Source organism: Podarcis bocagei (assembly GCF_964188305.1).
Source record: "Podarcis bocagei genome assembly, chromosome: 10".
In the NCBI taxonomy this organism is placed as follows: Eukaryota; Metazoa; Chordata; class Lepidosauria; order Squamata; family Lacertidae; genus Podarcis; species Podarcis bocagei.
This window is the reverse complement of record NC_138135.1, coordinates 37404116-37428493: the sequence shown is the minus strand read 5'-3', so window position 1 is coordinate 37428493 and position 24378 is coordinate 37404116. Positions and strand designations below refer to the sequence as shown.

The window sequence follows — 24378 nt, the reverse complement described above, 5'->3', positions numbered from 1 at the left end:
CCTCCCGCTGCCACCGCGCCACCACCACACAATTTCTGTTCTCACCCTGAAGCAAAGTTCTTAACCTGAGGTATTATTTATGGGTTAGTGGAGTCTGTCTTCTGAAGCGTCTGTAACCTGAAGCGTCTGTAATCCGAGGTACCACTGTATATGCTTTATAATGCAGTATATGATGTGTGTTGTATAAATGACATGCTGTAGAAAATGCAATAGTTTGGCCTAGGGGTGGACTTTGGTAATACAGTGGTATCTCGGGTTACAAACACTTTGGGTTACAGACTCCGCTAACCCGGAAGTAGTACCTCAGGTTAAGAACTTTACCTCAGGATGAGAACAGAAATCGCGTGTTGGTGGTGCAGTGGCAGCAGGAGGCCCCATTAGCTAAAGTGGTACCTCAGGTTAAGAACAGTTTAAAGGTTAAGAATGGACCTCCAGAATGAATTAAGTTTGTAACCAGAGGTACCACTGTATGGCACCATGAGTAAAAACAAAATTTGGTGCCCCTCCAGACCTCTATATAAATATAGGCTTGTTGTTGTTGTTGTTGTTGTTGTTGTTGTTGTTGTTGTTGTTGTTGTTGTTGTTGTTGTTGTTGTGTGCCCCCTTGGCTCAGCACTCTGTGCAGTGGAGCACTGCCCTAAATCCAGTGTTGAGTTTGGCCTATTAAGAACTTGAATTAATTGAACCTAGAGCTATGGGTCCTTATCTGACCTTAAGAGAGCACAGTTGGCTGAGCTAGTGCTTCAACTTTTGACCCACCCCTGTATTTTCTACAAAAGGTGCACTTTTGTTAACTCCAATAATAAGTATAATAAGATTAGAGGTAAACACACAATGTGGCCAGTTCAGAAAAAGAAGCAGATCTCTGTTTTTATAACTCGCTTTCTGATCCATTTTTTATGATTATAATAAACAGATAAATAAGTAAATAAATGACCCATGTGTTCTTGTTTGGATTAATGCAAATGACTACTCACACAGCGTTTTAAAGCAATTCTGTTTCTTGGGGGTTTTTTTAGACAGAGCTCCTAATGATGTCAATCATAAATGACATGCCTATTGTGACTACATTTCCAAGAGACCAACAAAAGCTGTTTGTTGGGGGGTTGGGGTGCAGAGGAAGTTTGAGAGTAAAATGGAGCTACAAGTCCATGTCCTGTGACAGGGAGAATGTATAAATGTTTAATAAAGTTTGCTGGGGATGAGATCTATTAATAAGCTTGAGTGGCCAGAGGGACAGGTATTGTGTTCGTTACTATAGCATCACCTCGCACAGGATCTGTGTGAGAGAGACGGCGGAAGAAAGCTGGGAGAGAGGATGAGCAAGTTATAGTGTGTTTCAGTCGGGTGCACCAGCTTGAAGCGCCAGGTCCAGCGTTTCTAACCTCCAGGTGTAGCCCTTTGTTCTTTAATGATGATCAGCCGCAGAACAACAATAGATGAAAAACAGAGCCACTACAATTCTGCTTGAGCTATTGGCAGTTCTGAGGAGACTCTGCTGAAATTTTCACTCTGACGGATATTTTGGAGTATTAACATTGTGTGGATCATCCGGTCGTCGTACCAGGGATAACAGGGGGGAAAAAATAGAGGAAAGCACTGAGGCAGGCTACTAAAGTCTGGGGGAAACTGGCGATGACAGCAAACAAAATGTTACATTAAAGGATTTATTTAAGGAAGACAAGATGCCTTTTGAAGTGTTTAACTCATTAAGGGAGAGGTTTTTAAAGCCTGGGAAGGAAGAGGTGAAGAATACTGTGAGTGATTCACTGGGACACTTCCAAAGGTAAAAACTTAATGTAAACTTCAAAAATGTAAGCAAATAAAGTTTAGGTTTAAATTTGGAAAGGAAATTTGTAAGCATAATTGAATAAGCAGCATATGCAAGGAACTGTACCTTAGTAACAAAGTAATGGGATAAAACACACACACACGACCCCACTATAAAATATGAGCTGCTAAAATATGAAATAATTGCAAAATAGGCCTAGTGTTAAGCATTTTAAATATTGTTGATAAAACTTAGACAAAGCTGATTTAATGCTAAATAATATCCAGAAAGAGAACCAAAGGAAAATAAAATATCAATAAAAAAACTGAAATAAAAGAAACATATACTGAAAATAAATGTGAAAATTTCATGTGATTTTATATCTATACATGTATCTAAATTTATATCCATGTCATGTTTTAGAAACATAGAGGTGAAACATAGAGCACAATTCAAAAATTGTAGCTTGTGTAAAACTGAAATTGCAAAAGTGACCATGAATCTGATTAAACTCTTTGATCTTCTGATACAGGTAGCTAGATAGTCCAACTTTACTTGATTTTGTCAGTACAGGTGTACTTAGGATCGTAACCAGCATCAATTTAAATGCAAGCTTTTTAGCTTAACTGGATTATGTCTGTTTGTCTATAATATGCTTGGATATGTTAAAAATTGGCAGCCATTTAAAAGTTTATAAGAGAAAAACCATAGGGGTGAAAGTGCAGAAATTCACAATATTCACATTGTTTCAAATACACGAATTTCCTGAGGGGCAGCTGTTTCAGTTTGTCGCAGTAAAAACAACAGAGTGTTGTGCCACTTTAAAGACTAACAAGTTTATCATTAATCTTCCAAAAAATTGAAAGATTCAGACAGTTAGACTTTTCTTTTACCAGCCAAATAATCAATTGATGTATTGTCATGGGGAGCATATCATTTTTGCAAAGCAGCACAATTATTTCTTAATAATAAAGATTCTCTTTATGTATTTATTTATGTCATTTCTATGCTATCCCTAAACAATAAAGTCTCTGGGCAGCTTCCAATATTTTACAAAACCACTAACAGGACTCACTGTGTGTGTGTGTGTGTGTGTGTGTGTGTGTGTGTGTGTGTGTGTGTACACACACACATTATAATATACTATTATATTATCATTTATGTAGCTTGCAATGCTATCTAGGTTGCAAACCTGAGATGAAGCATCACTAAAGACAACAGATCTACTTCTGAGGAAGCATGCATTGGTTCATGCTGCTCATATATAATGACTTATTCATACTTTCTGAATGTACAGATATAGGACTTGTAGTTTTCTGTTTCATCCTTGGTAGCCAACTTGTCTCATATCTTATTTTCTTGTAAACTATTTTAAAAGACCCAAACAACCCACCATCTGTAGATATATAATAAACTGCAGTATCATTTTTGAATTTTATTACATGCAAAGCTTTAAAAAAATAAACTTTTAAGAGATGCCTCTTCTCAGATAATATATTTCTGTGCCATGTTAGGACAGGACAGGTAGAAGAAAATTTCAGAAATAAAATGAAAGATGAAATAAGGAGCATTTATCACTCAAAATCATGCTTTGATCTGGTTAAGGTGTTTGTCTTTTAAAATAAGACCTGTTAAACTATAAAGACATCATAAGCAGTTAAAGATATTAATATAGTACATGCTATTAAATGTAAGAACTGCTAGAGTTCCTAGGATTATTTTGAAGCTTTCCCAGTTTTTCTTCATAAATATTGTTAGGAAGATATGTTATGAGGAAGATATGTTTTCATTGGCCAAGGACATTTGGTCAATATACCTTCATACACCTACAGGTTTCCTTCATACACCTACCAATATACCTTCATACACCTACAGATTTCCTGCTTTATCATATTACATGTTGACGTCAAAAGTGAGCTGACGTCAACAGTGAGCTGACAGTAAATTAATATATATCTATGAATTATTGACAAAGGTATCTCCAGTAGGTAGGATGAGTAGGTCATACTCTGGCTATTTTGATACCCTTGCAAAATATTTAAATGGTACTCAGCTCTGCATTGGTTCATTCATTGCTTTGACGATATAAAGTCACTCACTGTACGGTTTTCAAACTTCTGCTCCATTTCCAGTCAGCCAGAAAACCTGTTGTTGGGTCTCTCTTCTATAACCCTTGCACCAATAAACCCATCTATTCCATGTACTTTTAAGTCCCAGTAGATTCCTGCTGCTTAGGCCCTCTCATTGTCTCTGCCTCAAGCACTGCTCCCTACATTGCATCAAACCCATATATATTCTTTAATGCTCTAATTTCTGCGTAGCAAACCAAGAAGCATCAAAGCAACCTAGAAAGAAAAAGTCACTCCCGTATGCTGCAACAAAACTGGTCCCATAAAGTGCTGCTCTAGATAGTCACCTAGGATCAACAAGGCGCAAGACTGGCCCTGCAGAAAATGTTTAATTTGAATTCAATAATAATGAGGCAGATTGTTTTGGTTGAAAATTGTGCATTTAATAGTTTGAAATTATTCAAAGAAGTGTTGTATTTTATGACTGCATTACAATCCTTATAGCTCTAATCAGAATTAGCCAACATGGTGCCCTCCAGATGTTTTTGACTTCACTTTCCAATATATCTGATCATTAGCAATGCTAGTTAGTACTGATGAGCATTCAGCAACATCTGGAAGGCAGCATGGTGGCTAGCCCGGGAGGGATCAAACAGAGTCTCCACAGGCAACCAAGAGTGAAGGCAAAGTATACTCAAACCCATCCATGGTGGAGAAGACCCACCAGAAGACAGTAAAAAAGTGAGAGAGAAGTGCATCTTTGGAGAAGATAGGTGCTTCGCGCTTGCCATTTGAGTATACTGCATGGGGGGGAGGCATAAATTAAAAGGACCCTCCTCATGAGCCCCTGGTAGACAAGAGGGAAGCATCATGTTGTGTATTGGAAGGTGATTAAGATGTCTTGTCCCTTTCCTAGAGCAAGACAACTTTAGCACCATAATTTGGTTTTGTGAGTTAACTCAGATGGGTACACGTTTTACACATTTCTAATTGACGGACAAGAAATCACCATGTTTTCAGCTAGATTGAGTACTGGTCCCTGAATCTGAAAACCACATTCAGGTTACCTCCTGAAAAGTCTCATTTAATGGCATTAGAAAACATGGGTTACTTCTGTATAGAGCTTCCCAAACTGCTATGCCTAGATACAATGCAATGTTGGTATTCTACATGGATTAGATACCATCTTGTCCTTTGCCTCAGGAACAAAATATCTTGGGCCAACCCTGAGAAGGTATGTATACACATGGTCGTGGTGGGTGGTTTGTAGACAGTGGGATAAGAGGGAAATATAACGCAGAAAGTATGCACAAATACAATTATGTTATTTACAGCAGCCATTCAAAAAGTTGTTGATAAGAACACAACTTGCTGCTCTGGAAATTGTAGGTGGGTGGCTCATTTGATCTGGGAGGGGGTATTCAGCCCCCTCAGAAGCCATTAGGGCCTCCAAAGTCAATGAAGCCATCTTCAGCCCCTTCTGGACTGCATTCCTTCTAAATGTTCAGGTTTGCCATCTAGGGGTGTTATTAGATCTGGCCTTGTCTTTGGAGGTTATGTTGCTTCTCTTCATATCCCTTTTAACTTTTGCATTGTGTCATATTTTTATTATGTCATATTATAAGACTGAAAGCATGTGAGCAAAGTATTTTCTGCTGATGACCTTGTTCCTGGAAGAGGTCATGGAAAGGAGTAAGTGGTTATTTGAAGAAGGGCTTCATGAATTGTTAAACTACTTTGGCAACAAGGTATTGCCCCTGCAAGTTCACAGTTCTTTTTTTCCAGAGACATCTCACACCAAACATGCCTCCCAGTTGCAGCTGTGGTGGCAAAGGCATGTCTAGCTCAATAAATGCCAGACCAGTGTAGCAAGACAAGAAAAGTTCTGAATTACTGCAGGAAAGGAGCAAACAGGAGGTGGTAAACATCACTTGAGAGTTCCAGAAAGCTCAAGGTTAGCCCAGATGGCAATCTAAATATCCCTGTCAGTTCTTCTCCTCACTTGACCTAACTGCTATTGCTTACATAATTAATTTTGAGGAGGCAATTATTCCAGTCAAGATGAAGAAGAATGTATCTGAACAGATAAACTGATTTGAACCTAATTAGGAGAAACCCTCTATGGCCAAGAGCACTGTGGTTTGTGACAGATGTTCAGCTATTGCCATGCCAGGCAAACTTTTTCATCTGATTTCTGATGTCAGGTGCATTTGCAATAGAAGTCTATGAGCCTGCATAATGCTGTCAGAATGGTGGCTCCAACATTCTCTTGAAACCATGGGTAATATTCAGTTGGGTTGGTGCAGAAACAAAATGGACTTCTGCTCGTGCAACTGGGCTTCTGGTGCAACTTGAAAGCTGCTTTGGAGGGTTGGAGGACACCTCTGGAGCAGATTTGTCAGTGGGGCAGGAAGAGGAGGAACTGCAAGGGAAAGAAGAGAAAGAGGAACTACTGCACAAACTGAAGTCTATCTGTTTATGCACCAACACAATCTATTTCATCAAATCCCTTTGGAAATAAAGCAGGCCAAAAGGTAGTGGCTTTAGTGAGATCCAAAACTAGCATATTTGAAGGTTAGATTGCAGGTCCTCATAACAGAAACAACTAAACGCACAGAACTTGCTGGATTGTGCCTCATTGTTTTAATAGCTGCCTATGCATATATATATAGAGAGAGAGAGAGGGACGCGGGTGGCGCTGTGGGTTAAACCACAGAGCCTAGGGCTTGCTGATCAGAAGGTCGGCAGTTCGAATCCCCGTAACGGGGTGAGCTCCTGTTGCTTGGTCCCTGCTCCTGCCAACCTAGCAGTTCAAAAGCACAAAATGCAAGTAGATAAATAGGGAAGGTAAACGGCGTTTCCGTGCGCTGCTCTGGTTTCGCCAGAAGCGACTTAGTCATGCTGGCCACATGACCCGGAAGCTGTACGCCGGCTCCTTCGGCCAGTAATGCAAGATGATCGCCACAACCCCAGAGTCGTCCGCGACTGGACCTAATGGTCAGGGGTCCCTTTACCCTTTACCTTTATGCATACACACACACACACACACACACACATTGCTGTTAGCCCTCTTGAATTTATTAAATGAAATGCAGGAAAGAATGCATGTTTCTTTATTTCAAAGAAATGTTTCAAATAAATTAATACAGGTTTTTCTGAGGCATAAATCTCCTTTGGGAGCAGGGGGGACGGACCCGTTCTTTGTAAAAGCAGACCATTTTTTATTTCCAAAGTAGGTTTGCAAAGTCTCTTACACACACTTCCCAAGTTCCCAACCATCAGCTGATTGCCATCCACTTGGGAAATGCTGGGAATCATTTGGTCCAAGCCCTGCCTTTACCTGTCTCTCATGTGATGTCACAAATGATATCAGGTGTAGAGCAAGTGGGAATGGCTTGGCCAAAACAGCTGCCCAAGGAAAATGGGGAAGTCTAATTAGGCCTATGGGGTGGGTGTTTTTCATCCATAGTTACCATGATGTGTGAATGGGCCTGAGACGAACCTGACAGCTGCCCCAGTATTTCTCTGAAATCTTCAAGGCCTTATGCAAAAACCCCAGCTGCTTTCTTTCACATGTTCCGGTTACAATTAATTGGGAACAGCTAACATGGGAATGTAATTGTAGCAGCTAATCAGCGTATTACTTCAACTACACATCAACAGCTTGTCCTAAGAACATCTTTTTACTTTTACTTTTTTTAAAATCTTCAGAAAAATTGATGGAACCAACCAAGAAGAAGATAACATTGAACTGAATGAAGAAGGGAGGCCTGTGCAGGCCGCGAGGAAACCTTTATTTGACTGCTATTGCTGTGGACTTCCCAAACGTTACATCATTGCCATCATGAGTGGCTTGGGGTTTTGCATTTCTTTTGGAATTCGATGCAATCTTGGTGTTGCCATAGTGGAAATGGTTAACAACAGCACAATCTATGTCAATGGAAAGCCAGAGATTGAGGTGAGTAGGGACATATGTTATTTGATACAGAGAAATGTCATCCCCATTTAGCTGGGAAGACCTATGTAAGAAGTCCGTATGCCAGATCAGATGTTTGAAAGATGATAGCTAAGGGCTTTCATTTTTGTATGGGTATTCAGATAGTATAAGGGCTCGTCCATGCTTCTGCTTGTCTTCTACCTAGAAAGCATGGGTAGGAGAGGTTTTGCCTTTGCCTTATGGCTTTCCCCTGGAAAACCCACACTTTAGTCCTAAATAGGAACAAATATGCAATATGCGAAAATACCTGATTACCAATTGTTTTAATTCAGCGCCAAAGAGCTGAATAATAGGTGAGGCTGCTATCCTAGGCACACTTACCTAGAAGTAAGTGCCACTGAACACAGTGGGAGCTACTTCCTAGTAAAGAACTATATGATTGTAATGTAAATATGATAATTATAGGGACCACAATTATAGGTGGCAGAGATGTGTGTGCTTTGCCAGAGTTGTGGAACAAGCAACCCACTTTAACTAGCTTGCCTATTCAGGTAGATGATCCACCCTTGTTAAAACTTTTAAAATAGCTAAGATTTTGCTTTTGTCTTCTGTCTCCAATCTATGGTTATGGTCAGTAAAATATTTCACATAGTATGCCTCAAATAAACAAAAGCAAATCTTGTTAAATGGCACTTGTGCATTTAATGATATCTTTCTAAATGAAAAAAAACTTTAGAAGGGAAATTATATAGTGGCCCTTATAATATTTGATAATTTAACTGCACCTCGACTAACTGATGAAAAGGTAGTTGCAACGTGACACAGACAAGGTAATTTTCATAGCTTTTGGCAAAACAAAATTCCACAAATTTTGGTTCAGCGCTCTGCATGATATTGCAACTCCAAAGTGAGTGCAGGCAATCATGTGACAAAATGTATCTTCTAAACACTGGTGTGCAAATTTCATATGTATATGTCTTATTTGTAGAAAGCACAATTCAACTGGGATCCAGAAACAGTAGGACTTATTCATGGCTCATTTTTCTGGGGTTACATTGTAACACAAATTCCAGGAGGCTTCATTGCAAATAAACTTGCAGCTAACAGGTATGATAAGATAATATGATGTAATAAAGTAATTACTACAATTTTATGTGTTATCTAATGCTGTATTTTTTAAAACCAAGTTATATTTCATGAACTCCACATTAGTTTTAGCAACTGGGAACAGTTTGTGAACTTACACAATGGATGTGATGATGATACTATCTGTGACATTAAAAGGCAGAAGTATACTAGTTTCTATTTAATTTTAATGATTGTGTCTAAGATGAAGGTATTCTGCTCCTTGTGTAATAAGCCCTGGATGTCAACTTAATAAAAGGAAAGCCATTTCAGTTGCTCATCTCACTAGAGAACATAATTCTAGATACACAGTGATCTACAAAGGGTCTACATTTTCCTACTGTTAATCTTATCAAAATAAAAAGATACAAACTCATCCACAGAGGGGTAGAATGACTTGGGGGCTGTATTTATGTATGGCCATTTGTGGAGCAGAGTTGTACTGTGTTGTACTGTATATATGTAATCAGATTCCCACTGTCCAGCACTCAATTTTGGCCATTGCTCAGGATGAATCCTGAACCCTGTAAGGCTAGATACTGGCTGTTGGAATATCTTATGACCAAGATATGTAGTTGGCACTGAATCACCCTTGCCACTTTGCCAACCTGCTGTCTTCCAGATGTTTTGGACTACAATCCCCATCCACCTGCACTGGCTGGTGATAATGGGAGTTGTAGTCCAAAACTACAGGTGGTTGGCAAAAGCTAATCTATCCTATGTACGCATTGAACAAAGCACAACTTAACAGTAGCAGTTGGCAAGGATGTCAATGTCTGTCATAGGCAGCGCCTTTGCAGCTTATTGGGAGGGTGAGGTGGCAGTGAGGTTGTCATGGTTCAAACACACCAGCAGAGCCAATCCAGCCAGTGCCTATGCACTGTGATGACCTTATCCTCCAGCCGTACCCCTGGTAAGCCTTAGCAACAGGAGATCAGGCAAGCGCTGCTGGCCACCAAGTATTGCAATTCAAAAATAATATTCTGAGAACAACTTGGCTTCAGGTTAAAAAACTTTTTTTGTCTTATGGGAATTGCAAAAGGTTAAGAATCTATTTCAAATCATAGTTTAGTATACATTCTACAAGGCATTCAGTTGTCTGGTATTTGGTAATAAAAGGACGAGGAATGTGACACACGTGGATATTGTCTTTCAAGAACAGAGTCTTGTTGATCAACATCATACATAATTTAAGAACAGATTTCATGCTGGCAACTTCTCATCATTTCTGGATTGTCGAAAGCCACCTCATGAACAAGTTAAAAGCTGCTTTTTAGGATGATTCCCCCACTATTTGATTCCTACATGGAAGGCATTTTGATGTAGGAATTAATATGTAAACTGTGTGAAGATGGTTAAGTGCAATTTCTGTGGGTCTACTCTGAATAAAACTTGAATATCACTCATTGTGTTTTCTTCTGTATGTACAAGGAAGATATGGCCAAATAAAATCCAATCCAAAATAATTGCAATAATAGCCTTTTTTGTATTTAATATTCCACAACTTAACAGTAATAATTTTGTACAGAAAATAATTTGCCTTCTACACCCTTTCACAAGCCATAGCCATAACTAAATAAATTAATTAATTTAATCCTGCTGAAAACTCCGTATTCAGTGAGTAATAGTTAAAAAGATAATAGATGTTGAAACATCTTTTGTCAATGAGTTGTTGTAATCTGATTCCTTAAGAATGATAATTGCATTTTATGCAATATTGCTTTTGAAAAGAACATCAGTGTGGCTTGCTGACACCTCACATCACTAAAGCACATGCCCAGTTTCCTGTGGATTTGCAGATAGTTTGTTTTTTGTGAGATTATGGTTTTTGCACTCATTTTAAGAAACCAGGAAGCTGTCATCTTAGGTCAGACTCTTTGTCCATTTATCCCAGCATCTTCTACTGACTGGCTGACAGTGGGGTCTCTCTGGTACTTTAGACATACGCCTTTCCTGTCACCTGCTAACCCATCCTTGAGATTTCCTGAGATTTAAACTTGAATATTCAGCATGCAGATCAGCCCCCATGTACTTTATTGCTGAGACACAGTGAAGAGCCATCTACAAAGTCTTCCGAAGAGCTTGACATGTTCAGGTTTTAGAACAAGATTACTTAATTCTGAAGTTTGCCAGATTAATATGTTGAACTAATCACAAAATTTTACCCACCTTAAGAATGTGGATCAATGCAAGACGAGTCTTATTCACATGCAAGTCAAGTAACTCAGATGTGTCCATGTAAAAAATTGGCAAAGTCATCTAGGGCCACTGTTTCTGAACATCAGGTCTAAAAGAGGAGAATTTTCCCAGGAAGCTTATGAACATAATTCACATATTATAGAATTGTGTTGATATAAATCAAATGATAATTTATGGGCAGGGTCTTCACCCAGACACAGAGAAATCACAAAAGGCTGACTGTAATCACCCTTCTTTTAGTTGCTGATGGATGACATGGTTTAGCTATGCACCTCTTAAGACTTTATATCATTAACAGCTGTTTAGATTGTTATATATGTACAATATGAAGAATTATCTCTCTATAAGATAATATGGGGAAAATATTGTTCTTTCTTTACAGGGTATTTGGAGCAGCTATTTTCCTAACTTCCATGCTAAATATGTTCATTCCTGCAGCTGCCAGAGTACATTATGGTTGTGTTATGTTTGTAAGAATTTTGCAAGGTCTTGTGGAGGTAGGTATCCAATATATTTGTCTAAGATATTTCTTAAGAACATATGAAGAGCCAAGATAGATCAGGCCAAAGGCTCATCTCGTTCAGTATCTTAATCTCACAGTGGCCAACCAAATGCCTAGGAGAAGCCTACAACCAGGGCATGAGGACAACAACCCTTGCCTCACATGTTTCCTAGCAACTGGTACTCAGAGGCATAGTGTCTGCAATACTGAAGATGGCACACAGCCGTAATGACTAGTAGCCACTGATAGGCTTTATCAATGAATTTATCCAGCCCTCCCTTGGAAGCCCTTTTAAGATTGGTGGCCATTGTTATCATATGGCAGCAAATTTCATAGTGTAACCATGCTCTGTGTGAAACATATGACAAAAATACTTTCTTTTGTCTTTGCTGAATCTTCCAATACTCAGCTTCATTAGATGTCCGAACTTCTAGTATAGGAGAGGGAGAAAAACCTTTCTCTAAACACACTTACATGTCATGCACCATTTTGTACACCTTTATCATGCCCCGCTCACTCCCCCCCCCCCAATTAAGAAGCCCCCAATCTTGTGACCTTTTCTCACAGGCGAGTTGCCCCAGCCCCTGCATCATTTTGCTTACCTTTTCAGGTATAGCAAACAGAACTGGATGCAGCGTTCCAAATACAGTCACATTAGAGATTTGTATGAGGTCACACTGAACGTTAACTAATTTAGAATGGTTCACAATAGTTTTTAAAGTTTCTGTATGGTAGGTTGTACTGTGCAATCCTCTACATGTTTACTTATAAGTAAGTCCCAGTTGAGCACAGTGCAGCTTGTTCCTTACAAAGGGTGTTTTGGGTTGAATTAGTACTTGACACCAATGTGGTGTAATCATTATATAGCAGACGTTCAACATTACCACAAGTGGGCACTATTTCAAAGTCCTGTTAGCTGCTGGAATACTGAGGGAATATTAATTTTGTGGTGACACCTACCTTGTGAAAATGGTTATATGAGAACCAAACTATATTTGCTGTTCAGTGCCACACCATGCACAAAACTTTAACAGTACTCAAACATAGCTATCCAGTCAAACCTGCACTTCTTCGAATTTTAGGTGGTTAAACTGAGGATGTTCCCCACTCCACCAAACCCAGGGCTGGATTAAGACCTTTAGAGGTTCTAAACACTTAAAAGATTTTGGTGCCCCCCATACATATATCTAATTCAAAATATAACCAATAATAAACCATAAAATAACATTTTATTTTTCAAAATGAAACAAAACCTACAGTAAAATGGAAAATGTTTATTTTTGTATACTTCCACTTTATACCTGAAAAATTATCCTACTTATCTAATGGCAAATGAGATTTTCAAAACTAATGTTATGTAACACATCTGCTTCTATACTTAGTTGAGATAAGGCATCCAGCCCGCCATGTGGCATAGTTGTCCTGTTGGGATTATTAATATACTTCAAATGAGAAAATGAACACTCAGCTGAGCAATTTGTGATAGTTAATGTTAAAAATCTGGCAATGGAAAATTTATGTGGTGCCCCCTTTCCCTTGATGCCCTAAGCATGTGCTTGTTTTGCTTAATGGTAATCCAGCCCTGGCCAAACCTCTTAATTCTGCTTAATTTGTAGTGTGGATTCCCCTGCTTACTAAGATGCAAGTCCTTTTGTGTGAAGTCGGGCTTATTTTCTTGTGTATGCATAGAATTACAGTCGTACCTTGGATCCCAAATGCCCTGGAACTCGGACGCTTTGGCTCTTGAACGCCGCAAACCTAGAAGTGATTGTTCTGGTTTGCGAACATTCTTTTGGAAGCCAAACGTCTGACGGGGCTTCCGCGGCTTCTGATTGGCTGCAGGATTCTTGCAGCCAATCAGAAGCCACAATTTGGTTTTCGAAGATTTTGGAATCAAACAGACTTCCAGAACGGATTCCATTTGACTTCCAAGGTACAACTGTACTGCCGTAAAAGAAAAAATAAATAAATAGTTAGTTGAAGAGGAGAAATACTGTGTATACAAGTGATGGAATTAAATTGAAATTGAATGCTTTTTATCTGATACATTTGCCAGGGGGTGACCTACCCAGCGTGTCATGGAATGTGGAGTAAATGGGCACCTCCACTTGAAAGAAGTAGACTAGCAACCACATCTTTCTGTGGTAAGTTTTCATACATATTTTTGAGAAAAAGTTTGTGTGTACTGTGACTTTAAAGAAAACATAACATTAATTATAAATAATAGGGTCTCAGGTCACTCCTCATTTGAGGGCTTCTGACTGTTTCCATTTCAGGGGTTGAAAGGCATAATCTAGTTCCCTGGAGGAGATCTCTTAATATCCCAAGAATGCATAACCTGTCATCAGTTTCTTTCAAAATGGAGTCAAGGGTAAAAGTATTATCTGCCATATCTCATTCAAGGGGAATTCTTCCCATTCCCCCTTTCAATTGTGAAAAAAAAAATAGAAGTATATCTTAGTTCTTCTCTCTCCATTTAAATTCCTCTAATTTTTTACCTTTCCACATTTATTTGCTAATTCAGATTTTTGCTGGCCTGTTTACCACTCACCCACATACTTAATTTTCAGACATTATTTTTCTGCTCTGTCTTTTTCTAGTGGCTCCCCATTTGTGCTCTCCCCAGCGAGGGTCACCTGGCAACTTCATTACGTAGCTTTAACTGCTAGGCTAAATAAATAAAGAAATCATCTTCTTCCAGACCTCAGGCTAATTAAACAATTAAACAAATTAATTAAATTTTGCCTTTTAAACAGTATTATCTCTTTGTTTGTTGCTGTGTATTTATGTTGTTATGTATTTTGTGCTCTTACATTGTAACCCTCCCTGTGAGCCTCAGATGAAGGGTGGTATAGAAATTTAATAGATAATAATCTGTCTCTAAGCTCTGGTCTTCTCACTTATACCTCTCTCTGTCTCTTTTGGCATTATCCTGCTAGAATAATTCATTCTCCCTCAGTGTCTGAACTGCTTCCCTCTTTTAAGTTCCAGTTTGTTTGCATACAGTGTGAATATTTGACTGAGTGTGCAGATATAGTAAGCTAAAATCTATTTCTTTCATTAGGCAATTTGCCGTGTTTGATTTAGTTAATGCTTTAAAAAAGTGGTTGGAAAATACCTTTTAGGTTATACTACACACATCAAGCATGAATAATCACAAGTTAAACGAGTTCGGTAATGAATTATTCCAAGGGTAGCTCCTAGTGAGGTGTTCTCAACATGCCCAACAGTGGTTCATATGTAGGTTAACTCTTCATTAACAAAGTATGAAGCAATGTCAATTGAGGAAAAGAAGAACACCTGAGTCTGTTCATCCCTTGGAATAATTCATTAGCAACACTAGTAAAGGCCAAACTAGAATTTCATGGCTTGTCTATATGAGTTCTCAATATGATTGAAATAACGTGTATTTTTTTTAACCATTCATCACTGGCATCTTATAATCACAAAGTCTATTAAATCATACTCCTTAGAATTGTTTTTTTCCCTAACTTCTTATATTTTACAGTACATTTAGAAACATTTCCCCAAAGGGCTTCTGTCCCTTTAAGACCTCTCAGGATGACATTCCACAAGTGTAAGTTCTCTTCCCCATAGTGCTACAGCAATGAGCTGTACCTGCTGAATGCTGCTTCTTAAAATCTTTTGTTCCTGTTATGTCAGTCATGGCCAAACTTGGCCCTCCAGCTGTTTTGGGACTACAGTTCCCATCATCCCTGATCACTGGTCCTGTTAGCTAGGCATGATGGGAGTTGTAGTCCCAAAACAGCTGGAGGGCCAAGTTTGGCCATCACTGTGATTATATGCACTGGCATGCACTGTTTAGGACGATTGTAAGTCTCTCCTTTTGTCAACTGGCTATGGTACAGTTTTTCAGCAGAAGACCCTGCTGCTGTGAGCTACCTGAATTAATAAATGATAATGAGTTGGAGGTGTTGGAACACAATTATTGACCTATATACACATGCCTTTTATCTGCAGGCTCCTATGCGGGGGCTGTGGTTGCTATGCCACTAGCTGGCGTATTGGTGCAGTACATAGGATGGTCATCTGTCTTTTATATATATGGTAAGTTGACTAGTGGCAAAAATGAATGCAATTAAAACTGTACAATAAAGTTCTAAACTATTTTAAATATAGCAGCACTCCAGACTTTTTTGGGCTACTTTTTCTTTTTTTAAAAGGGTGGGGTTATTAGTTTAGCTTTATGCTGCATGGACTTTGAAGACACTCGAACTCAGGACGCAAGGGAGAAACGTGCTAAGAGGAAGGCACGCTTGGCAAATCCACACCGTGATCAACTCCTGCCTGGAAACCAATGTCCCCACTGTGGAAGGACGTGTGGATCCAGAATTGGCCTCCACAGTCACTTACGGACTCATTGTTAAAACTGTGTTTATGGAAGACAATCTTACTCGGCTACGAGTGATCACCAAAGAAGAGATGATTATTGAAATAATATTGCTAGATGCCTTGACTCTTACATATTGTGCTCAACATGAAGTTGACCATTTCATGTTTCCTTGAATTCCTCTGTAGGAATGTTTGGGATTATCTGGTACATGTTCTGGCTGTTGCACGCCTATGAAAGTCCAGCTGTTCACCCAACAATAACCACCGAGGAAAGAACTTACATAGAAACAAGTATAGGAGGAGCCAATCTTGTCAGTGCCAGTGTAAGTTAAAATACTGTGGTATTCATTTCATTTTTTGTTACATTTTCATCCCACCATTCCTCCAAGGAGCTCAAGGTTGCGTACCTGGTTCTCCTCCTCTCCATTTTTATCCTCTTAACAATCCTGTAAGGTAGGTTAGGGTGAGAGACTGTGACTGGCCTAAAGTCACTCTGTGAGTTTTATGACTGCGTTGGGGATCTGAACCCGTATCCTAGTCCAACACTAGGGCACCTATGCCATACTGGCTGTAGTGCACCTTGTCATTTCTTAGCTGCTTAGTCTTGGCAGATGGTTCGTTCTTCAAAACTACTGTACAAACATTTTACAACCCTACCTCATAATTTAGTATACAGTTTCCCTGGTCATTGTTGCAAGTTCTAATGTCAGATTAACACCCCGCTCCTAAACTTTTATGGCCATGTGATATCATTGTAATGTCCCTATATCACTGATGTTGTGTCATATTTTATGCTGATATAGCTGATAATATACCCAGCTTGAAGCTTTTAGTGGTTCCCCCACCCCAAAATGAGTAATTCCAATTTTTTAAGCTATGTTTTCTTATAGAACCATAGTGCTACAAATTAAAAAAACTTTACAATAATGTATGATTTTGCTGTTTTCTGGTGTGTGTACAAAGGGACTCTAAGAATGCTTAGAAGTGTGGCATCACTTATTGTCAGCCTTCCAGTTTCTGGGCTTCGGCAATGCAAACACATCAAAAGCGGGTTTGGATAACACAAGTTCTGTAAATGTAATAGACCAGAGTACTTTCTCCCTATTTTAGTTTCAAAGCTTTTAGCATACAGTGGCTGACTATTCCTCATTTTTCTCAGAACATGAAGGTCCGAAAACTTTTTTTTTAATTGAATATCTTGGTATTAAGTATTACATGAGTATGTAAGTCTTACATTACTTATGAAAACCACGGCATAGTGTTTGCATTCTATTGCTGATGTTTTTCAATAAGGTTAAAGATGTAGTCCTAAATACACATACTAGTAAATGAGCCCCACCAGAATTGGCTCGCCCAGTAGGGCAGAACCACAGCAGTCATCTCCCCGTAGTAGCAGCAAGGTTGTGTTGCCCGGATGCACCAGTGGAACCAATACTGCATTCCTGCCAGTTCATTGGTGTAGCTCCCGGGTTGCCCATCCCCCTAGTAAGTGGCATTGATGCTGCTACTGGGAGACTATTGTTGTGGCTGTGCTCCACAAGGTGAACTACTACTGAGCCACAATGCACAGTGGAACTTTCTTAGTGAGTAAACACACATTAGGATTGTGTGGTACAATTGATATTAGAGGGGACATTCTTATCAATATAGTTATATAACAGGTGTAACTGCTGCCACACTGCAGATGATTCTTCAAATTGGACATTCTCTCTTCTAGAGATTTAGTACGCCATGGAAACAGTTTTTCACTTCAATGCCGGTTTATGCAATCATTGTGGCAAACTTTTGCAGAAGCTGGACTTTCTACTTACTGCTGATAAGTCAGCCTGCTTACTTTGAAGAGGTCTTTGGATTTGCAATAAGTAAGGTATGTGAATGAATCCAAGGTCTGGTGGGGTTTTTTAGGACTCTGATGATAAAAATGTGAGAGAGGAAAATATAAATCCCTGTGACCCACATGTGTGGGGTAAATAACAAAAGAATCTGCTGGGTGCCTGGATTCAGAACATAGGGCATAACATACTCTCCAACAGTAGTGAGCCACCAGTAGCAGAGTTTAAACACACGAAAGTCAAGCAGCAGTGTAGTATTAGGAATATAGGTAATTAGACTCTTTTATCCCATTTAGTTGCATACAGTGGTTGCCCCTTTCTACCCTTCTTGCAACAAACTGCTAAGGCCACACACTGCTAAGTAAGTTAAAAATGCTTTACTTACAAAGGTCAGATTTATGGATTTATCCAAGCAGCAGCAAGAAGAACACAGGCAGAATACTCTAGAGTAGAATAAACAGAAAGATAGCTTCAAGCATGTGCTTCAAGTGCTTAGGCACATCTTTCTTGCTCAGTTACATGGCGTAGAGAAAGAAAGATCAGGAAGAGAAAGCTTCACTTCATCCCTCATCAGAGAAGATGGAGCTAGCTTTATGCATGCTAGTTTGGCTAGTTTGAAAAATCAGTAAGGTTGAGGATCCTCAGAAGTAGCCATGTTGGATTTCTCCATTTGTATCATTGTTTCATAATCTGGTAACTTATATCTCAGTAGAGACTCAGTAGAGTCCCAGCCAGGTACTGATTATATCCATACATTCAAACTCCGCTTTAGCATGAAGTGTTCCCAGATCATTCACTGCACTGGTTTGACTGGATAAAGCAGACAAAACATGGGCACCATTGCATTCATATACATACAGTACACTTCCACAGAATTGTGTGTATTTACTTTCAGGTTGGCCTTTTGTCTGCTGTTCCACATATGGTCATGACCATTATTGTGCCTATTGGAGGGCAGCTGGCTGACCTTTTACGCAGCAGAAGAATTTTAAGCACAACTGCAGTAAGAAAAATAATGAACTGTGGAGGTATGGTTACATTTTATAGATAAAATGTTTGAATTATATGTTACTACCTAATGTAGAAATGTATGGTGTGCAGCTTATTGTGTGTAATTGTAGATCAGCTTTGGCACTTGCCAGTGCCAGTGTCTTGGAACAGATGAACTGGGTATTACTGCATGGGCCACATGGATGGTCATTTTCTGTTAAAGAACACTAGCCTTTCAGCGGCTTTCTTGGTTGCTGATAGTGGATTGGAGAATGGGACTCATTTACCCAACAAATTTACCACTATTAACTTTCTTTCTGCATAACTGGGTTGCATAAAGCAACACCATTACTGTCTTTGATTTATATACCTGGTTCTGGTTGATGCAGAGCCCCAGAATATGTGAGATGTCAGTCTTGGTACCTACACCTTCTAGTAATTGATTGGACTGTTGCAATAGTGAAACAGGATCACGTCACTCTTCCAGAGGCTTGCTTCATACATCACAATAAGTAAAAGTTTAAAACACATTGGTGTTTAACATGAGCAAGCAGGGTTTGGTGCACACCACGCAAAAGTGTACCTCGTTCATTCCTGCCATGCCACAGATGCAACAAGTCAGAGTCATCTGAGCCCAGGCTTGGTTACTGCAAATGGTTTGAACAATCTTTAATTACCATTGATTGTTTATTATGAGGAAACAAACTACAAGCCCTCATGCAGATGACACAGCAAATCAGTGACAGAAGGAGCAGTGGAGGAGCATTTGAGCTGCATGCAAACTGGCCAGTGTCAGTCAAGATATGTTATTGGGGTGAAATACAAAATCATTACCTATACTTGCCCAGCATATTACTCTCTTTCAGGACCATATTTGCAAAGACATATGGGGCATTTCTATGGAAAATATCAATGAGAAGACTCAGATAAAAGCTTTCTTAAGATGCTCTTTTAAAGAGTATGGAATGTTGGGGCGAGGGGGAGGCTTGGCTGAAGGATATATTGCATCAAATCTAAACCAAAATGGGAGAAAAGAATGGGAAAGGGGAAGTTTGTGAAGAGGGGGAAAGAGCTGATAAATACATAGGTAAGTGCTAATGGTACGAATAAAAGGTGTGATTTTTCATAGAGTTACATAATATACTGGGATGTGGGTGGCGCTGTGGGTTAAACCACAGAGCCTAGGACTTGCCGATCAGAAGGTCGGCGGTTTGAATCCCCGTGATGGGGTGAGCTCCCATTGCTCGGTCCCGGCTCCTGCCAACCTAGCAGTTTGAAAGCACGTCAAAGTGCAAGTAGATAAATAGATACCGCTCCGGCGGGAAGGTAAACGGCGTTTCCGTGCGCTGCTCTGGTTCACCAGAAGCGGCTTAGTCATGCTGGCCACATGACCTGGAAGCTGTACGCCGGCTCCCTCGGCCAATAAAGCAAGATGAGCGCCGCAACCCCAGAGTCAGCCAAGACTGGACCTAATGGTCAGGGGTCCCTTTACCTTTTTACATAGTATACTGTGAGTTTAGCAACAGAGAAGAGGGATCACAGTGAACAAATAACTCTTATTCAGTAGGAGTATGGGAACAGAATGTAATATATTGCATTTATCAGTGAATTGTTTTCCCCCTCTGTGTTATTTTCTGCAGGTTTTGGAATGGAGGCTACTTTACTTTTGGTAGTTGGCTTCTCTCACACAAGAGGTGTTGCAATCTCTTTCTTGGTTTTAGCAGTAGGCTTCAGTGGATTTGCTATTTCAGGTAAAATGAAAAATATTTTTGGTCTGCTCAAGGCATTTTCTCTATGACTGAAGAGAGTAGCCCTGCATTGTTGACTAATTTTCTATGTTACAGGATTTAATGTCAACCATTTAGATATTGCGCCCCGGTATGCCAGCATCCTAATGGGCATCTCTAATGGAGTGGGGACACTGTCAGGAATGGTGTGCCCCCTCATCGTTGGTGCAATGACTAAACACAAGGTAAGATGTTTAGATTGTTTTCCCTGGAAATATGTTCAAATGCATTGCAGTCAATTATCACTATAAAGGATTGATACCCTTGCCTACTCCAAACCATCCCCAGTCATTTTGAAAAATCTTATTGACATGTTTAAGGGCTGAGCCTTCACTTCAGTAGGTGTAATTTAGCATTAGTGAATACTTGACGTGCTGGTTGTTGAAAAAGGCTGAATAAAGGAAATATGATTTTCTCTGATTTTTACTCATGTGTTCTCTTAAAATAGCCCAAGAGTAATATGGAAAATTCTATGAACTTTCCTGTGTTAAACCTGTGATAAAAGGTTACAACAGGACATGTCAAAAAAGACTTGACTTCCATGGGATCAGGCCCAGCTGCTGAGGTCCACACACCCCAGCAAAGGACTGATATCTATGCTCCCATTTCTCACCCTGCATGGGCCTGGTACCGCTAGGAGCAGGGCCAGTTGGTTGCCATGTTATATAATGGTACTTCGGGTTACAAACACCTTGGGTTGCAAACACTTCAGGTTACAGACTCTGCTAACGCAGAAGTAATATTTCAGGTTAAGAACTTTACCTCAGGATGAGAACAGAAATCGCATGGTGGAGGCACGGTGGCAGCAGGAGGCCCCATTAGCTAAAGTACCTCAGGTTAAGAACGGTTTCAGGTTAAGAACGGACCTCCGGACCGAATTAAGTTCATAACCAGAGGTACCACTGTATTGCCCAATAAGGACACCAGGGGTTGAATTTTGGAGCATATCACATGATAACTGCCCAAGCAACCACTCAGCTCACATTCCAACAGTCCCAGGGACACCAGGAATTCTGGTCCAGGGAAGGAGTGAGTCACTTATGGCCACAGAATTGCCACAATGCTAAGAAGGCCTATACTAGCACTCTGGGGACTTCTCACGAGCCCCGTGCTGAAAGCCCCACTCAAATCTAATGCTGGACCTGCACCAAATGCTTCTCTGCCATTATAGCAATCCATATTTCTGTGAAATAAAGCATGTTCTGCTATGTATTTTGGTAATCCATAGTATCAGAAAAAAATCATTCTTTCAAAATTCAGGTTAGAAAATAGAATGGATAACAGTCACTTCATTTCTCTAACTTCTGGCTTTATTTTGGATTCTTACAACCTGTTCCGAGTAACTTGTCCTATATCATTCCTCCAGACCCGCGAAGAATGGCAAAATGTTTTCCTAATAGCTGCCCTAGTTCACTATAGTGGAGTGATATTTTATGCCATCTTTGCTTCTGGTGAGAAGCAGGAATGGGCTGACCCAGAAAGCTTGAATGAAGAGAAATGTGGAATAATTGACCAAGATGAACTGGCTGAAGAGACTGATCTGAGCAATGAAACCTTCGTTAGCCCGAAGAAAACATATGGTGCTACTGTTCAAGATGACGAATGGCGAAGGAAAGCATTGCAAAAGCAAAAGGGAGTGGTGCAAGATGCAGAAGAAGAGACTTCGTGTCAGTATGAAAATGGGACTTATCAAGATTCATCATAAATCTAACTGTGTATGATTTGTGTGATCGTTACAATCGCTGTACGAAACAAAGCAGTATCTATATTTATTTGGTTGGGTTCTTTTTGTAGATAATCATGCCAAATGGCTAGATGTAAGATATTGTCATTTTCAACTTGTAGTACAGCAAAACTGGGTTCCCAGAAGTCCCTGTGGTAAACTTACGGATTTAGATCTCTGTGTAAAGGTCACAGTCCTTTACATCACATGAATTTTCACTAAAGGCAACAAAGTACTGGATGTACCATGTCACCCTTTAGTAATATAATTATGTTATTGGCTCTTAACACTATGACTACCCAGTCCTTTAGCAGATTCCGCCCCCCACCCCCACCACCGCTCTGTTCATCCCTTTCCGTATGCAACAGAAAATGTATTATGGCAGGGGAGAAAATGAAATGTTTAACCAAAGACTAAATCATTGACAACGAAGGAAATTTGTTAGAGACCATTTTGGGAAACCCACTGGAGAGCTTATTTTACTTCTCAATTTTTAATTGCTGGCAGAGATAACATATGGATCCCCAAGACTGGGATTTATTTATTTTTTAGCCTCTCCAAAATGTATATGTGTGTTATAAATGTTGATGTGTATTATATAATTGATCCTCAGCAAAGGATGTACAAGTTTGCTTGTTTATTAAAATGGTAATACCCCATTTTTCTATTTAAAAAAATGTCTCCAAGAGAGCTGGAAATATGAAATCGGATAAAACGATGTTTAAAACGCAACTAAAGAATAAACAGGAAACAATACAACAGCAAGAACAATCTTTTCAATAACAGTCATTCCAAGCAATACTAAAACCCTGTTCAATTCAAAAGCCCTCTGGAATAAGTCAGGATCTTACTGCATAGTGCAATTCAGAAGGGAGCAATGATGGGCCAGGCAGGTGCCATGACTGAAAAGGTCCTGCTGTGTACCCTCCCCCCCCCCCACTTCAGATGGTGAATGAATATATATCAGTTCTTCATATCGGCAGAGGAAGTCCTTAACAGTCTGGGACCAGGTTATCTTTAGGTTCATAAGGGCCAGCAATTGGCTCTACAAGGTGGAAAGGAAATAGGCAGTTTGGGAGCCGAATGCTGTTCTTTGCTTCTGAAATCTGCTGTTATATACTTGCTTGTAAACTAAAGGCCCAGGCTAATGGAAACTTGGAGTGGGGGCAGGGAACCCACTGAAATCCTTTTGTGCAATTCTTTTGTGCAAGAGAACAGTTGTCCTCTTTAACTCTTATTTATTTCAGTGTAGTTTGCATAGATGATGTTCGCTTTAGGCTGGGTCCTATGTATGTTATGCAATGTATTTTGAGGAAGCAAACATGTATTATTTAAAAGGGGATCTGCTGGTTATTAAAGTTCTTACAATAATATTTTTACACCAAGTAGTATGTTTGATATTACTGAAAGGCCTAAATCTTTTCCCACCAACTCTGACAACCACATGGCAAGCATGCTGTATCACTTTCAAATCTCTACTGGCTTGTCCAAGGCTCACAGTGTTTTCTGATTGAAGAATTTCAGTAAATGATGGATTCATTTGTTTTCATGTTATCACTCTCTCAGTAAAATTCAAGTGAAACCATTTTGTCACATTGTGATTCTTATTGACTCTGTCACGTTGTGCAACTGTGACATTTTAACAGAAATAGTTAAAATGCTGCTACAATTCCTTCAAGGTTCTTAGTGGGAGGCAGAAAATAGTCAAATTGAGGGTGATTAAATCTGCCTATAACTTTAAATGTTGTTACATATATAGAGTTATAAATTAATAAAAATGGTAGAATTTAGATAACATTTGGAGCATTGAAGGGAAGATTCCAAGACAATGTAAAGATGCAGGCTAAGTTTCCTTTCCCGGTCCGGGCCTCACCTGGAATAGAGGTTGTAAACATGACAAAAGGCGTTGATGGCCCATCAGAGAGAAATCCTTGGGTCTGTGCAAACAGAAATCACATGCCAAGGTTAGGGGAGGGCATGATGCCACACAGCAAAGATTCTTGGGGAGGAGAAAGGAGTTGCCGGAACTCTGGGCAGAGGCCATGCAGGGCAGAAACATCTCAACTGGCTGGCTGAAGGCAGGGAGAGAA

At 39.7% G+C, this 24378-nt stretch overlaps 1 protein-coding gene across 1 annotated transcript; it reads left to right on the top strand.

The window, feature by feature from the left end:
* The first annotated feature begins 1595 nt into the window (after positions 1-1595).
* SLC17A8 (solute carrier family 17 member 8) lies at positions 1596-23824 on the top strand. Its single transcript, XM_081209664.1, has 12 exons — positions 1596-1786; positions 7552-7798; positions 8766-8884; positions 11484-11598; positions 13660-13747; positions 15585-15671; positions 16143-16279; positions 17674-17823; positions 18684-18816; positions 20419-20529; positions 20623-20750; positions 21932-23824. The coding sequence occupies exons 1-12, from the start codon at positions 1686-1688 to the stop codon at positions 22268-22270; spliced, it is 1755 nt and encodes a 584-aa protein (XP_081065790.1). The 5' UTR covers positions 1596-1685; the 3' UTR covers positions 22271-23824.
* The last annotated feature ends 554 nt before the right edge of the window (positions 23825-24378 follow it).

Coding starts and splice junctions, on each gene's coding strand:
- SLC17A8 (XM_081209664.1), top strand. CDS start 1,686: ATGCCTTTTGAAGTGTTTAACTCATTAAGGGAGAGGTTTTTAAAGCCT. Junction 8,885..11,483: donor AATAAACTTGCAGCTAACAG/GTATGATAAGAT, acceptor CTTTCTTTACAG/GGTATTTGGAGCAGCTATTT. Junction 20,751..21,931: donor GTGCAATGACTAAACACAAG/GTAAGATGTTTA, acceptor TCATTCCTCCAG/ACCCGCGAAGAATGGCAAAA.